Below are 17,380 nucleotides of genomic sequence, written 5' to 3'. Positions count from 1 at the left end.
GGTAAATATTGCAGAAGATAACTAAACCTGTTTTTCTTTAGAGTAAATAAAACTCCATGGACTATTGAGTTTTACTATATTATAGAGGAGGTTGGGCTACAACATATAGGAATAATCTATGATGCAACATTAAAATAATTAGGATTCTGTTATTCTATACATTTATGGGTAAATGAAAAATGGATCAATTATGTAATTTGTAAAATAACAATAAAATACTTATATTCAATTTAAGCCTATGTTACTGAACTTGTTAAGTCACAATTATCAAGAAGCCAAAGGCATTTAGAAGTCAGTGGGTTTAAAATATTCAGGATGAAAGGTTGTGTGATTTGTGTGAACTGGCTTACTTTCTCTTTTGTAATGTTTTTGTATTGTACCTAAATATCAATGAGCATCATTGGCTATGGGTTAAACTCACTATCTTTGGTAAACAGGCATTACTACTATCTATAACTATGGTGAAACTATGGGCAGGCTGCTTAGAACTGGGGGAAGGGTGAATGCAGCAAAGGTCCTGAACTGATTCAAGAGTGTACATGACCTTACAAATTGGTGAAAGTTTATGCTTCAGTATTCCTATGCCATGCAGCTAAGAAAATGCTGGAGTGGCTTCATGACATGTTTACTGTCCTCATGTAATAGTATAGAAATCTTAAAAACCTTAATATGACAGTTAAGTCACCTTACAAAATGACTAAAGCCCAGCCACCAAAGCTTTAAGAGGTGTTTCTAGGGCATGACTGCTGCCAAAGAGGTTTTTATTCTACAGAATAAGTTATAAAGTATTTCTTGAGCTACCTTGTGAATAAACGTGAAATGAGTCCACCTAATCACAAACGGAATTGATGTGACATAATGAACGTTTGGCGCAGCCTGACGAGAGCATGTGAACAATAGCTGCTTCAAAAGCCACCAGGAAGGGCTTTGATTGGTTCACACTAATTAGTACCTCTGTCAGTGCCTGGTACTGCAAATCATCGCGAGGGAAGGAGGGACGGTACGTCACGTCGTTCTTAGCAGCTCGTGACGTCAACAGCACTCGGCGGTCGCTGGGCTGTACCGCTAGTATCGAAAAGAACAAGCTACGATGGTCCTCATCAAGGAGTAGTAAGTGCAGTGTTTTTGTATAAACTGTTATTTTTTCGGTCATTGGGAAACCACAGGTTCGTTTAATACCACGTTCTGGTAAGCAGGGCAGTGGATCCATTGGTTCGACACTACTGAAAACTTTTGGTCTCGTCTCTCAAACACGAGGGAAGGGTGGGATAACTCAAGAGCTGCTGTGGCCTACCGGCTTTGACAGTGGAATGGCAGCTGTGACAGTTGCTGTTAGCCTTCAGTTTTGTCATAATACGTTCACATTCACTAGCGGGCCTCTAAAAAACGCTTTTATCACAATCTACAGTTTTTGTTGCGCGTTTTAAAAGATAGGACGGTCACCAATTGTTTTTGCGACACTTTTCTTTATCTTGAACAAATTCAACGCTAGCTCACGGTTTGCTAACTAATGCTAGTTCACCTAACGGTATGGAAGGGCGCCCGGCGCTGCTAACGTTATCTTAGCAAAATGCACACAGTCTTACCCGACTTTAAACAGGGGGCGAATTCACTGGAAGATCTGTCACGTCAAGCCAAGCTTTTTAAACGAGCCGTCATTCTAGCAAATGTATTGTTGAGTTACGCTAGCTGTTGGCTGCCTGGCTCCCGAAGTTGAATCGAAAAGATTTGTGGATTGACGTTAAAGCCAGTATCGGTAAGAAAAACCCACAGCAGCCAACTAGTCACAAACATTCAAGGGGAAACGTTTCGCAAATGTTGGCCTGTCACTTCTCACTTTTGTGCATCGTGTTGGAGAAACGGTGCAGGATCGTGTGCATTTAATCAACACAGGAAGTCTGTTATTCTACCAAACTTCTCATGACCACTCCGTACGTCACCATGTTTGTGAATTCGTGGCGGATAAAAAACGTTTCATCGGTCTTTGTCAACAAACTGTCTTTTAAAAACTAATATGGAATTTAACGTTACCTCAACTAAAAGTGGCTAAAGTATAAGCCATTCCTGTCTTGTATGACGTCACACCCTTCTAACGAATCTGATTATATGTTCTAATCTAACACAAACAAAAGCTTTACTTCTTAAGCATAATACGATTTAAAGCTCAAATATTTTATTTATTTTGTTTGAGTACCAGAGTCTTGTCGTATGGCTCAAGTCACTAACTTCAGTTCAGATTGGTGCTCAGGCACATGAATTTGCCCATACTTTCATTGTGTCCTTTTTTTGTGTGTATGTGTTTAACATGTAAAAAAAATACCTGTTTACTGTAACCATTTAGTTTATTAGCATTTAACCCTTAATAGTATCGCACAACCAATGTAGATTTCACAGTGTTATACATTCCAATATCGGGACTGGGTGCATAGATGGAGAAAACAGATAAGGCATTATATAAACCTATATTACTACTTTCTATATATACTATATTACTTGGACAAGCACCAAGCTAGGACAGGAGATATACTCAACTAGTAAGTACTGTTTGAAATTTGTTTGTTGGTTTCAGAGGTAGTTGAGTTTATGTCATTTTTCTTGAGTCTCTTGCACTTGTATCTCGTGAACTGTGAACACTTTTCTGATAGGACTTTGCTTTGATGTTTTCTCCTTGACTTAGATTTTTGCTTGCCTTGTACCTCACTTGTAAGTCGCTTTGGATAAAAGCGTCTGATAAATGACTAAATGTAAATGTACTTTCTCATGAAATGAGCAAAAAATACACAATTATCTTTACCGTATTAGATATACACTTGCATCTTAACATTTTAGATTCAAATTGCAACAAATTAGTATATTTTGCACCAATGGAAGGGGTTAGATTAACTGTAATTCAACCTAAAATAATAGACTAGTGTCAATTCTGGATAGTTAAAGCAAATCTGCACATGTAGGGATCAAAAACATTCTTGCTTTAGATTTTAAGTTCTCCACTCCCTAATGTATTATATTTTCTTGAACTCTTGGTAGTGGTTATTCAGGTAAGCTCCATGTTTATCAGGGTAAATTATGTAATTGCTTTGGCCCCATCACAGCACATACTAAATAGAAGAGAGAGTATGCTTCTATATATCAAGTGAAATCTTTTTTGGATAACTGCTACACCTTCTTCCAGACAGACACAAATGGTGTGTCTAATGTCTTCATATGGATTGACAAAATATTGATGGCTTGAGAGAAAGAAGGGTAGTAGCAAGCAAGGTGTAGTACTAGAATGCCGGATTTTATTGAGTACCTAATGCTTTTTTCATTTATATTTACAGTTTTGTATTTGATTACCTGTACCTGCCTAGGAACTGCAGGTGGATATTAGCTGCTTGCTAAGTCTGGTACATTGAGAGGTACATCTCTTCTCATTGTATGACCTTTAACTTTCTTGCTTATGGTCCCTGATATATGGAATAACAAAGTGTGTGGTATATTTTGGTACAAATGTCTGGAAGTAATTGGAAGAGTAAACAGTAAGAAATCAATGCGTTGTAAATTCTACCTAAAGGTACATACATTTTGTCTTTGATATGGACACTCCAGTTCAGGACCCATATATATAGAGAATACGTGACTTGGGTTTATCAGTGTGTTTTGTTTTGTTTTATGTTTGTTTTTTGTTACATTGTTTGAATAATTCCCCTCTGATCGACTGCTTTTTTTCTTTTTAAATGCATTTTTGTCCATAATCCAAATTTGTTTTCTACACCTTTCCTCGTGTACAATTATTGTTATTAAAGTTATACAGAAGATTGTTGTTCACTTTAATTTACGGTACATGGCAATGTAAGTTTTGGGAATAACACCATTTTCTCTCTTTTTGCAGCCGTGTGGTTTTACCATGTAGTGTTGAGGAGGTGAGTAATAAGGTTTTCTGTTTTCATTTTATTTACAAAACAAGTATTGCTGCATATTGTGTATTTCTAGTTTACATTTTTGCTTCTTGATTGAACCTAGTTTTATATACTTTTTACAATGGACCTAGCAGCATTTATAAAAAATATTAGAATAAAATCATTAGATTTTAAAACCCATAATCACTAAAACTTTATTATTAATAAACTTTAATATTAATTAAGTAATTTTCGCCCAAATAAAACTTTTTTTGCAGTTAACAAGAAATGGATCCCCGTCTTTCATTTCCATTGTTTGGCTGCTGGTTAAAAATTTGAGGAAATAGTCTGTGTTTATTGAGGTTTATGTCAGATGAGGTTTGTGTTATCCCATGCTCTTACACTGATTCTTTATTTGGTGATAAAATCCATTGGCAATTAGTGCAGCATTTTAAAGCTCATTCCAAGTTATTGATACTGCAAGTGTTTTTTCTTTAGGTGAGAAACACTCCAGAGTTTTTAGCTAAAATGTAAGCAAGCATCTGCTCTTTTGAAAGTTCTTGGATAGACTTTCTATTAGACATACTGAACAGCAAGCTAGCTGAAACCAGTCTTATCCTTTTTTTTGTGCACACTGTAAACAAATTGCTCATGTGTTTCATACTACAGTATCAAGTGGGACAGTTATTTTCTGTGGCTGAAGCAAGTAAAAATGAGACAGGTGGTGGTGAGGGCATTGAGGTACTCAAGAATGAGCCCTATGAAAAAGATGGTGAAAAAGGACAATATACACACAAAATCTACCACCTAAAGAGGTAGGTAAAAAACATTTTAAACTTTCTTCATAGTGTAATAGCACAGTAAAACCAGGCTGTGGCAGTATTGTCTTAGTTTTGGTAAAGATTCCAAGTTGTACATCATCCCTCGTGCACAATATTCCCTCTAGACCCAGTGAGAAGTGAAGCTATATGTTTTCCCTTGTTTTACCTATACCTACCTTTTCCCTGTCCTACAGTAAAGTCCCAGGGTTTGTCAGGCTGTTAGCCCCTGAAGGCTCACTTGTATTCCATGAAAAAGCCTGGAATGCCTATCCCTACTGCAGAACCAGTGAGTCCCACTCCCCATGTCACATCACTTTACCTTTGTTTATCCTGAAACGCTAAGTCTGTCTACATGGTTAGACACTTGTCACTTGCATCATGCCCATGTTGTTTCTGTTAGTTTGAATTTATAATGTGTTTGTGTGTGTTGTTTTTTTTGTTTTTTTTTTTTCCCTTCCTGATGCCTAACCTTGAACCAGTCGTGACGGTAAGTAATTTTTAAAGTTCTTATTTTCTGTTTATTTGTTTTAAGTTATCAAAATATTCTTTAAACTAAATGTAAGATGGTTAAGTATAGTTTAATATATTTTCTCTACAGTTGATTTGGTTATACCCTATAATATTACTGTTTCTTCTAGAATGAGTACATGAAAGACAGTTTTTTCATTAAGATTGAGACGTGGCACAAACCAGACCTTGGAACTCAAGAAAATGTAAGAACCTCTGCATCTCATCATGAAAAGATCCAGTCAGATTTGAGTTTGTATATCTTTCTCAGCTTGCTTTTTTGTTGTTGTTGTTCAGGTGCACAAACTAGACAACTCCACATGGGAGAATGTAACAGTTGTGCCCATTGACATTGCAGACAGGAGTCCAGTGTCCACTGCTGTAAGTAGAAATACTTTTTTTGGGGGGGGGGGGCATTTTTTGCAGTTATTTAATAGATTCAAGTTGAGAGCGGATAATAAACATATGCCAAAAAATATAGGGAATGACAATGCAGCAAAGGCCAGATTTGAACCTGGGATGTTACTTTTATATGCTTCAACCATTTGGCTATCAGAGCACAGTACCTCTACTGGCACGTTTTCAGCTGTGCACCTTCGTTTGGAGAGTTCTATCGTTAGGAAGATGTATGCAAAATCCAATCTGTGTTTAAAACGAGGTAATTGATATAATGTTGATTAGCTTGGTTAGTTTTTACAAAATTCACACGACACATGAACCTATTTAACACGGTCTTTAATGGTTTCAGAATTATGGTCAAGTATGACTAAGAAAATACACTTTTACAGAGAAACAAATGTATTTTACTTATTTATTTTACAGTTTAAGAGATGAAATGCTGTGAAACATACCTTTCTAACAGTGGTTGACATGGACTAGCACAGTTCTCAAAAACAAAATTACATTAGACATCTTGAGAAGAATGATTTCACAATTCAATTATATATTAATGTGCCAGTTATCTACCATTTGGTCTCCACTTGAAAGAAGAACCAGCAACTTGAAATCTTTGTATTTAAAAATTCTAAACACAATTTGAGAACCCTTAGATGTCTTCAATAATATTTAAAAAATCTAAGTATTTAATATTCGATTTGGAATCTCTGAAATGTTATTTGAAGATGTTACACATTATTGCTGTTATTTGACAACACATTGCCTCATTCTGCTGTGGTTCTACGTGTGCATGTGTGGCTTTTGGGTTAAGAAGCATTGGCTTCTCTGTGTGTATGTGTTTGTTTGCGGTGCGTAGTTAACGAGGCGGACGTGTTTGCCCTGCAAGAGGAGTGTGTTGTGTCTGAGGGCCCTATCAGCTCTCAGCCTCAGGCATGGCTGCAGGGCCTGGGGCGTACCGCCAGCACAGATGAGTTTGTTAGTGTAATTAAGGCTCACAGTGCTTCATATGCCGGAACTAGACAAATATACACACACACACTACAGACACACACACTGTTTTACTTGAGAAGTAGCTCCTTTTCGTCTACCACGGCACATCGATTCACAGACCTCATTAGTGCAGCACACTGTATTGTTATAGTGATGGAGCTCACAGCATTAAAACAGCCAAATTAGTGTGTGTGTGTGTGAGTGAGTAGGGGTGGGTTTCTATCTCTATCCACACGTTTGGCATCCTCCTGTTGGCCGATAGCCCTGAAAAGTAGCTTTTAGCTGCAGGCGCATCATGATTTATTTAAAATTGCTGGGCCCTTGAGCTGTTGATAATTTGAAAGCCATTACATTTATTTGTGTTACTTTGCCTCTCTTGCCTGTTTTATGAAGTCAACTTTGTCATGTTTGTCATGTGCTTAGCGTATGTACTGAGTGTCCCATGTCTATTTTGTTTTTTTTTCCCAACTTGTATGCACACAGCCCCTCCTTTGCAATTTGGGAACAAGTGTTTAGTTCACTAAAATGGGTTTGGCAGGAAATTATTCTACAGCAAATATAGGGTAAGGAGTGCAATTAAAACTGTAGACACACACGCACTAAAAGGTATATGCCAGCAAATTCACTTATATGAACTGGCACCAATTTCACCCTAATTAGACATATGTTGCTGGTGGCATCAGCACTCCTTAGACTGGCTTACCTCCGACTCACTTAAGGCTGAGTTGTGCTCTGGTCTTACAGCATGACATTATCTCTGTGGGGGTGGCAGGTTTTGGAGAATGAATACAGTACTTTGTGGCCTTTCAGTGACAGCGACTGCTCCGCTCCTTAGTTTAGATCACGTTTAGAGTTGTGTAGGACAAACCTGTTTTGTAAGCTAGAATTATACAACTTTAATTGTACTTTTTTTTGTGTGTGTGTTCAAATCATGGTGTTTCATACATGTACATCACTTTAGATTAGGAAATTGTTTGTATAACAGTTTAAGCTAGATATAATTTGCCATCTGTTGTATTAATTATATACATTGTTCTGATTGTAGGACTACAAACCAGATGAGGATCCTGCAAAGTTCAAATCAGTAAAGACTGGCAGAGGACCTCTTGGGCCCACCTGGAAGGTAATGCTCTAAAATATATCCTATGCACACACAAATTGCAGTTAATGTCACAGAAAACTTAATGCAGCCAAAGTTTGACCATTGGTTTGAGCATTGGTTTCACAAACAGCACAGACTCTATCCATTTAAACAATACAAGTATTGAACAGTGGATACTACATTAAAAACCCAAGTGTCAAATGACCCACCTATTCAATATGAAAAGTTCTTTGTTTGCTTTGAACATACTATAAGTTTGAAATTGTATAGCTTTCATAAATCCTGTGATGTTAGATGGATTTAACAGAATCTGTAGATGGATCAAGTATACCACTCCATTCAAGTATGCTTAGCTTTTTGTCAGCAGCAAAGTTATTATTAAATTTGTGTGTCATTTGCACTGGCAGCCACATGGGCCCAAGCCATAATGGAACAGCTTTTTGTATATTTTTCTTAACTTCAGCTTGGCTTTTTTCTTTTTTCTTTTTTTTTTTTTTTTTTTAGCTTTAATTGTTAAGTGTTTTTAAGCCCTAAAATCTATTTTTAATGGCATAGCCACCTATTAACTCCTCATATTGACAAACAACTTTGCCTCAATTAACATGGCCATTCCAACTCTGAGCCAGCTGAGACTTGTATCCATTCTTGTATTTAAAAACTGAATGTCCTGAAGAACAAAATGTCTAAAACTGTCCAAATATTTTTGGTCTTGACTGTAGTTTGATTTTATAATTGCACAAGACATTCCGCAGGATTATCTGTGGGTGCTGCAATGTTCTCTTTGAAAGCTCAACATGACTGGTGTAACTTCACTGTTAAACAGAAAATTATCAAAACAAATGGCAAAATGGGGGAAAAATATAGAACCTTTTTTAAGCCTGTCTAGAACTTTCCCACAGAGAAGCAGCATCATTCTCTAGCAATGCCTCTGTATCAGATTTTGGTAAGCTTATAAACAGAGCAAGTAAAATGTAAATAGAAAAATACAGGAGAGCTCCTATGGAAGACCTGCTGCTGTCTGAAAGAACGGCTACTTGAGAGAGGAATTGTTTTTCAGCAGGTAAACGACCCCGGAAATGAAGCCAAAGCTACTCGGGACATTAAAACAACCCTGTCATGTCCTAGAGTCAGAGTCCAGACCTCAGTCCCATTCACAATTTGTGGCTGGACTTGAAACATGCTTCTCACTTATTATGAGAAGAATTGTGCAACTTGACAGAGCTTTAGCTTTTTTTTTTCCTTCCCTTTCTTTAGAAGAGCTTAGATGAATTGCAGTGTACAGATATGCAGAGCTTTTGCATTTACTTGGAAACTTAAACAAGCTCCTATTATTATTATTATTATTATTATTATTATTATTATTATTACATTTACCTTGATGACAATTTTTTTTTTTTTTTTTTACATTATACAATTAAATTAATCTTCTCTCCAAATCCCACACATGTATCAATCACAAGAACTGTAGCCTTTAACAGCTCTGTCCTATCAAATAGAGTGGTGTTCCTTACAGCACTGTGAGGTTATAATTTGATGAGGACAAATCACTTCTTTCGCAGCTCTAATTGGGTGTAATAGAAATGTTGTATCGGAAACCACCGGGTCAGATAAAGGTTCTAATCGAGTGTTACCATGGATAAAGTAATGGGAAAGATACATTGTATGGACATTGATTCTAAATTTGACAAGCAGCAATTCTGAATAAAGACTTTGAGTTTTGTTGCTTTCCCCTCTAAACGTTGTCGTATCCCGCAGCCTCAAACGGGTCCTGCTTACTGTTAGAGCACTGAGAATTTCTACTCTGCAGTGGAGCCCTCAAAGTTCACCATGGGAAACTTTCCTCTGCTTCAAGAATTTTCATAGAACAAAGACAGCCAAACAGCTTTAAAAAGTATGAATAAAGAAGCACAACTTTTTATTTTGTGTTTTTAATTAGATCACTTTCCCGTCCGCTGTGGACATGGAAAAAGACTGTTTTTGAAAAGGTGGAGAGAAAAAAAGTAGTTACGTGACAACAGAGGCACAATTTTTGCCGGCTTCTCGGAGCAATGAAACTCTTGTCTATCTCTGCATGCACACATGCTTGCATATCAGTACCCTTTGTATTTCTGAAAACTTCTGCTCCTTTGAGTGGGGCACAGAGAGGGAGAGAAGAAATGTCACCGTAAGTGTTTTGATGTAGAATCCGTTTCATGTGAAGTTCTCCTTTAGCGATGACAACTTTTCTAAACCCACTGCAAATTTAGAAATGTTTCTCATTTTCTCTCTCTCGCTCTCCTCCATGATCGTGGGATCAAACGACAGTAGGATGAGGGTGATTGAGGCGGGTCTGTGGCATTTTCTCTTAGAATGCCGAGCCAGAATGAAGTGATTAATTAAACAGGTGTTCTCAGAGGGAGAGTATGGGTGTTCTGGGGGCGAGCAGGTCCTAGGTGTTAATAATGTAACCAGCTTTGCACCACAACGCCTTTATCGCTTCACAAGCACCGTTTTATCTGCCTTCCTTGGCCACAAAGGCATGCCTTTCGGGAATGGTGTCGCTGTCAGGGCGGAGGCAGAGAAATGGTTCCTTCATCTGGAGTTTATCCACTTTGCTCTGCCCCAACCCCCCTCCTCCATTTCTTCTCTTCTTTGGAGGGAGGCAGAGTGCAAGCAGCGGATGAATTTAGTAAGTGTGTTGTAGATTAGGTCTCTTTTATCTGTGCACAGCACATCTTCACATTGATAATTGTTTTGGCAAGCTCCATACCCAAAACATTATGTATTAACGATTTTTAGCTTTGAATGCGGCAAAGATTGGTCTAAAATAGTTTTCTCTCAGCCCTCTGCTGTTTTTACAATTATAATTTATTATTCATTGCAAAGTTTCTGTCAAGTTATTGCTGTGCTTTAAAAAGCGATGCATTATAGGTTTTGTTTTATTGTTTTTTATTTTTTTTTGTTTTCTTTTTTCAACAGAAAGAGCTGGCTAATAAGACTGACTGCCCACGGATGTGTGCCTACAAACTGGTCACCGTCAAGTTCAAGTGGTGGGGCCTACAGACTAAAGTGGAAAACTTCATCCATGAGGTTAGAGAGAAATGTTTAAATGATAAAACATCCTCCAGTTTGGGTTGTATTCAGGCTCTTACAATTCCAGTGTATAGAAGCAACACGGTTTCTTTCTTATTGACCATGACTGGCACCATGTGATAATTTACTATTACTGTTTTTTTCTACTTCCAGTGCAATATATAATGATTTATATTGTTTTTATTCTACAGAAATATTGATTTTTGATCATAAGACCCTATCAAACCTTTCTCTCTTAGCAAGAGAAGAGGATCTTCACTAACTTCCACCGCCAGCTGTTTTGTTGGATTGATAAGTGGGTGGACCTTACTATGGATGATATTCGGCGGATGGAGGCAGAGACACAGAGGGAGCTGGATGAGGTGAGTGTGCAGAGTTAAAAACTGATTCATAATCTATGCTAAGGATTATGGCGTACATTTTGAGCAATTGTGGCCTTTGTGCATGGAGCTGTCTGATAAACTTGAATTGGACCATTGCCGCACTGGCCTAGATTCTTTAAATTCTACTGAGGCTGTTCCAACATCTAGTTATTAGAATTTGAATAGTATGGACAAAGGGAAGGCTAATGTGATTGAATTAGAAGTTTGTTGGGGATAATTTTGTATCTTAATGCCCTTTCTGAATAAACATCTTTAAGATAATGATCTTTTTATAACCATATGTAATTTATGGTTTAATAATCCTTGCTGGCACTCACTGGCACCACAGTCTTTTTTTTTCCCTGAAGGCTTTACTTTATCTTCGTCTAGATTCGTAAGAAGGGCTCTGTGCGAGGTACAAAGGCTGCAGATGAGTAGCCAGGCCACTCGTAGGTCTTTTTTTGTGTGTGTAAGTTCTCACTGGTAGAGGCTCTTCAGTTTTAAGTGTTTTCCCTGTTTCCTTGGGCTTTCTGTGTTGGTGAACACCTATGTTGCTTTCACTTGATGGTGTTGGGAAAAGGTTTTTAGTGTGCGCGCCTTTACATGTTACTCCGTAGCTCACTCTGAATTAATCAATAGCAACAGGTCAGAATAATATGACATGCTAGATTGTTACGTGTTTTGTTCAGAGTAAAAATGGTGTCCGTCCATCAACCTCTGGATATAACCAGACATTTGGGCAAACTTATCAGAATCACAAAATATTTTGAAGAGGTGGCAAGCAGTTAAAACTGCTACCTGCAATCCACAGCCTCCACATTGAGTCAAACAGAGCAGAGAAGGAAAACGGTTCTCTTCCAAATCACAGGCTTCAATTTCTGTGAATAACATTCTCTGTAAAACCTTACCACTGACTTGCTCTTAGACCTACCCAAAGTTTTGGCCTTACATGGAGAAAAAGGGGGGAATCTGAGGAGGACTGGCCAAAGTGGGCCAGACTGGAACATTCCTGGCTCACTACCAACATACAGCATTTTGTAGTTGGCCTAGTCCCCTTCTCACATCTCACCCGGCATATGTTTTCTGTTTTCCTTTGGAGTATGTACACAAGCAGGTGCCATGAAAAAAGGTTGTGGTAAGGAGGCAGATGAGGCTTGAATCTCTGGGCTTGGGGGGTCAGCAGGGTCACAGCTGCACTGTATGGGATTGTATGGTGTGATGGTGGTTTAACATCAGCATTCAAATTCTTTACAAGACTGCACTTAGTGAATGACAAAATCTATGGAGATTATAGACCAATAATCATGCCTTTCTTTTTTTTTTTTTTTTTTTTTTTTTTAATACTGGTTGGATGCTGGGTCTGTAGAAGAGGAAGCACAGAAGAAAAGGGCAAAATACAGGGGTGGTTTCAAGATGGCTCCTTTTTCCTCATTAACATACAAATGGAATTCTGTAGTTGAGAGAGTCTGTGCTGTGATTGAGAGAAAAAGAGGTGGCAGGATGGAAGTGGGAAAAGGATGGAGAAGTGGGAGGGTGAATCCATTTCATCAGATCTGTCTATTCCTCTGTTTAGAGACACTGTTAGTTTGAACTGTTCCATTAAGGTGTTCGGCTATCAGATTCTAACACTAATTGACTTTCCAAAGCCATCAGCCTCAGGGTGGAAGAATTTGAAAGTGATGCTTTTATCTACCTAAAAGACAAACAAGGCGCTTGATAAGACTGTTTGAGCAGATGTTTGTGTAAATTTCAGTACGCAAAAAAGTTACGTTTTTAATGGTTTATGATGCAAGAAGTAAAATCTAGGGTTGTCATGAATAGAAGTCTAAATCTTTTGTGCAGTAACTACCTACCATACATGAAGAGTTCCACTTAATAAAAACATCCACTAAACCTTCCCTCACCTGTCTATCTTGCATAGGTCTGATGTATGTGTGTTTATTTCCCCCCTTTTCCTCACAGCTTCGCAAACAGGGTGAAGTTCGAGGAACCACTGCTACAGACGAATGAAAAGGCAAAGGATTCCAAACACCCACTATGATGGTAGCAATAGACACCAAGCGCTCCTTCAGTGACACTTCTTTTCTTTTTTTTCTTCTTTTTTTTAAAACCTTAACTGAATTAGGCTATGGAGGAGGGGGCGCTGCTACCTGCTATCCCTGACTTTCACCCAATCAGAGTCCTCCTCTCCACGGAAGAATTGATTTCTAGAAACCAATGTGATCCTTGCTGATAAGATCATTCTGATCTCCAGAGAAAGGCCAGCTATCACTATCCTGGTATTGAACAGATCTAGCCATCTGGAGGGCTATAAAGAGGAGCTGCTTTGAGTGGAGATGAATTTTCAGAAAAACGGATTCATTTGCTTCATTCCACAGTGGCAGGTGTTGGACCAAATATTTCCTCTGTACTATTCTAGAGTTTATTTTTTTTTTGTCGTTAATGTTTCCCTCTAACAAAATCCTTTCAAAATGATGCCCTGTCTGACCTCTTTGTCTCGTCCTTGGTTATAACTGTAACACTGTGGCTCAGTGGTTACATTCCCTAGCATGAGTCTGTCTGTCATGCTCATGTTCCTTCCTGCCACAGGCTCCATTAAGAGATTACTAACACCCTTGGCGCCTTGGCCCATTGTAATCCTTCCCCCATCAACCCACCTTACCCAAAACACTGCATCTTATTAACACTGACAATCATGCCCGTACAGGTATTCACTTTCACTCTTGTCAGATTCAATAGAAGCCCACACACTCATGCACATGGCGCACATACGTACATTGCTCACATGAGGATAAACATGTGAATTCACACTTAGACACACTCACAGATGCGGATGCCATTGTGGTGACTGATCTCTTAAAAGCTCAAGCTGGGCAAATCCATGCTTGCTTGTTCAGCTAAAGGATGTTACTTTAGAAGTGTTTACAGCTCTCACTTCCCCCCCCCCCCCCCCCCCCCCCACACACACACACACACACACACACACTCCCTGTTCTGAAGACATTCATTCACACATCATACAACAACACAGCATTCACCTACCCTAACAGATGTCCCCAGAGGAAAAACAGCACTGAAAAACAGCCACAGATGGTGCTACACCCCTCCAGGCTCTGTCACAAGCCAAACTGCATCACACTGCTCGCCCCACCTTACCCAGTCCACCCCAGAGGCCTGTCTCACGCGTGTGGTTCTCCAAGGCCTCAGCTTCTGCAATGTTCTAGGTGTGTGCATAGATTCTTACCTTACCCTTTCAGTGTGCAGTTAGCACCAGCACTACACACTCTCTGCTTGCCTTAATCGCGGGTCCTTTATAACTATTAGATATGTTGTATCTCTGCAGCCAGCAATTGCTGTAGCTACCTCCTTCATTTCAATTTTCTTGATGCCTAAAGGTTAGAACTAGCTATTGGCTTCTACCTGTTAGGAGTAAATCTTGGCTGGCAGTGCTTTATGAGCAAAAATTCTGTCATGCCTCGTTATTTTCTTTAGGGTGTAGAACTGCTTTGATTCCCTTCGTTTCCTGATGTGTTTCAGTGAGTCAGCACGTCCAGGAACTTAGGCAAACAGAACTTCGTACATTGTTGCCATAAGAGCCAGTGTCCACTGATGTTGCTGCAAAAAGATGCATATTTAAAGGACAACTCTTCCTCAGTCCAGCTGTCTGATCTGTCATATTAACGACTATTGGCTTTTCAGTTCCCCAGTGCACTTTCTCTCCTTAGGCTTCAGAATCATGTGGCATTGCTCTGAACCGTTGATTACCATTAGTGTTACATGCATATACAATATCAGTAGTTTCTCATCACACTCTTACTGGTGTTTGAGTTTTAATTTTGTGTTGTGTCAGTGTCTCTTGTTTCGGGGAGGGGGTTGTTTTAGACATCTGTTCTGATGCGGATAAAATATTCTGTGCTCAACGGTTAATTAATGATTAATTGTTTTTGTTTTATTTTATTTTTTCTCCCCTTCTTTCTGTTAACCTAATAAGGTTGTATGTGCTCACTTTGTCTGTGATGTGTTTATTGGTTTGTGTGAGTGAATGGATTTTCGATATGTTTACATGTATTCAGCAGTTGTGGGCTGTAATATAGGAATATATGAAAGCAACTGTCAGAGGGAACGATTTTCCTAATAAATTCTTCTCAGGTGAACAATACAACACTTTTTGTAATCTGTTGCCTTAAATAGCTGACTTTCTTTCGCCATAGTGTTTCCCCCTTCTGTGGTAAATATTGTATTACTCTTTTCAATAAGATGGGAAGTGATTGCAGTACAGCCTGTTCCATTTTATTCCAGTATGCAAGACAGCCAGTTGGCCTTTGTTACTGTGCTGGGATTGTATGCCTATGTTTCAAAGAGCGAAAAGTGTCAAAACTTGTCTTCAGTGTTAAAGTCTAAGTTAATGATTCTTGCTCTCTTGAGAACCCAGTGGCTACAGAGAATAACTTAAATCAGTGGTTCACCATCTGTCAACACGATGACAGAGGAGAGGGCATATTTACAAAGCATCTGTACAGTCTTATCCTAATTTATGAAATTCCCAAATGTTAAATTTCTGAATGGCTTGCTTTTAAATGGTTCTCATCCTTTTTTTTTTTTTTTTTAAATTTCATGGGACATGGAAGTGAATGTATGATATTTGTGCCTTTTTTTTTTTTTTCTTTTCTCATTTTGTGTGCCTTAAGTCTACATATTATATCAAATAAATTTTGCCTAGAAAAGTTTGGAATGTGTTAAAGTTTCCTGTGAATGTATGCAGGTGGTCATTGGAGTCTGATAACTTTTCCTTTTATGGATTTGTGTGACCTGATTCAGTCCAATGCAGATCTGATGAATAAAAGTATTATGACCACTAGAAAATGCACAAGATAAAATAAACATTCCTTCAGCAAAGTTATGGTGACTCCACCATAGATGAGACATTCAGTGACCTGTGGGTCACAGGAGTCACACAATAGCAGCGGAATCCATATTAAAGAGCAGGAAGAGCTGTTGGTCTGCTGGCTGAGATATCTGCTGTGTGTGTGTGTGTGTGTGTGTGTGTGTGTGTGTGTGTGTGTGTGTGTGGTAAAATGGTCACATGTGCCTGCTGCAAGGAAACCAGTCATAATGTCCCAGAACAAGCAAATAATGCCGTTTCTAAAAGGGGATATGGGCAGACTCGCCCACACACCTCCTGTTAAGTGGCAGCTCGCAGTAGGCATGAATCCATCCATCCATGTGTCTCTCGCAGACAGAATGAAGGGACATGTCATGAGTGAGCCCCCTATCATTTAAATAGATGAGGCAACAGATGAAGAGAAGAAATGAATCTCAAAGGGAGGCTCATGACTTGACACAGCAGGACATCCAGGCATGTTGCTGAAGAAAGACTTGATGTTCAGAACCAAAAACACTTTGATAGCCCGAACCGCCAGCTTCACTGCTTCAGATCTAAAAGGAGAATTCACAATATTCTCAAATGTGTCCAAATAAATTGTAAAGGCCTACACTAAACAGGGAAAAAAGCTGTAGTGGTGTTAACTTGCACCACATGGCTGTATTTCCTGCCACAAGATAACTTGCTCGGGTGAGAGCTTCTGTTTTTGGAGGAAGTGGCACAGTAAAGATTAAACTCACAGTTTGGTCCTCCCCAACATGTTTGTGTATGTGACCTCCCCCCAGGACCAGATTTTCTCAGGGACTGCAGGTTTTCTTGGAGAGGAAAAGTATTTCTGGGTTCCGTGGGTTGGCAGTGATGTCACGAGTGTTTCCTCATCCTCCGGGCTCGGGTCAGGTTTAGCCCCGGGGATTCTTCTGACTCTTTCCTGTTGTTCTGTGCGAGGTGGAAAAGGTGTGGAGCCAACCATCGAAGAGGGGGGAGGGTGGTGGAGGGCTGTCCGTCGCATCCCTCCACTTAATACAATGTTGCTTCTCTGGAGGACAGATGCTGCTTAACCCGTCCTGACCCAGAGATGGCTCAGCTGAGTGACAGGCCCATAGACGACACACACAGGACAACCCCCCCCCCCCCCGACAGGGAAAGAACTGTGTCTTTATGCAACCCTAATGGTAATGTATGTTTATCTGAGGAAAAGCTTAACACCATGAATTAAGGATCGAGAAGACACCCACTTGTGCTGTCTTGTTGTAGACTGTCCATTGTCATGAAGTCGCCTCAGCAGCAGCTCTGAGCTGCAGTTATCATCATCGAGGACACAAGGGGAAGGAGATTGTGCCATTTGTTTGTCATACTTAACTAGTCTGTCT

The 17,380-nt window shown here is 39.2% G+C and overlaps 1 protein-coding gene across 2 annotated transcripts; it reads left to right on the top strand.

The window, feature by feature from the left end:
* Positions 1 to 994: 994 nt before the first annotated feature.
* Positions 995 to 15,855, top strand: LOC137135624 (phosphatidylinositol transfer protein beta isoform). Of its 2 annotated transcripts, XM_067519966.1 has the most exons (12): positions 995 to 1,110; positions 3,872 to 3,902; positions 4,548 to 4,693; positions 4,894 to 4,985; positions 5,179 to 5,186; positions 5,338 to 5,412; positions 5,504 to 5,587; positions 7,638 to 7,715; positions 10,653 to 10,763; positions 11,006 to 11,128; positions 11,519 to 11,597; positions 13,091 to 15,855. In XM_067519966.1, exons 1-11 carry the CDS (start codon positions 1,091 to 1,093, stop codon positions 11,564 to 11,566), a joined length of 816 nt encoding a protein of 271 aa, XP_067376067.1. In that variant the 5' UTR covers positions 995 to 1,090; the 3' UTR covers positions 11,567 to 11,597; positions 13,091 to 15,855. The 2 variants fall into 2 exon arrangements, with proteins under 2 accessions (XP_067376067.1, XP_067376066.1); XM_067519965.1 differs by lacking the exon at positions 11,519 to 11,597.
* Positions 15,856 to 17,380: the final 1,525 nt, after the last annotated feature.

The sequence above is a fragment of the Channa argus genome, chromosome 11 (assembly GCF_033026475.1).
Source record: "Channa argus isolate prfri chromosome 11, Channa argus male v1.0, whole genome shotgun sequence".
NCBI lineage: Eukaryota > Metazoa > Chordata > Actinopteri > Anabantiformes > Channidae > Channa > Channa argus.
The sequence above is the reverse complement of the archived record's forward strand: the minus strand, read 5'-3'. Positions and strand labels throughout refer to the sequence as shown.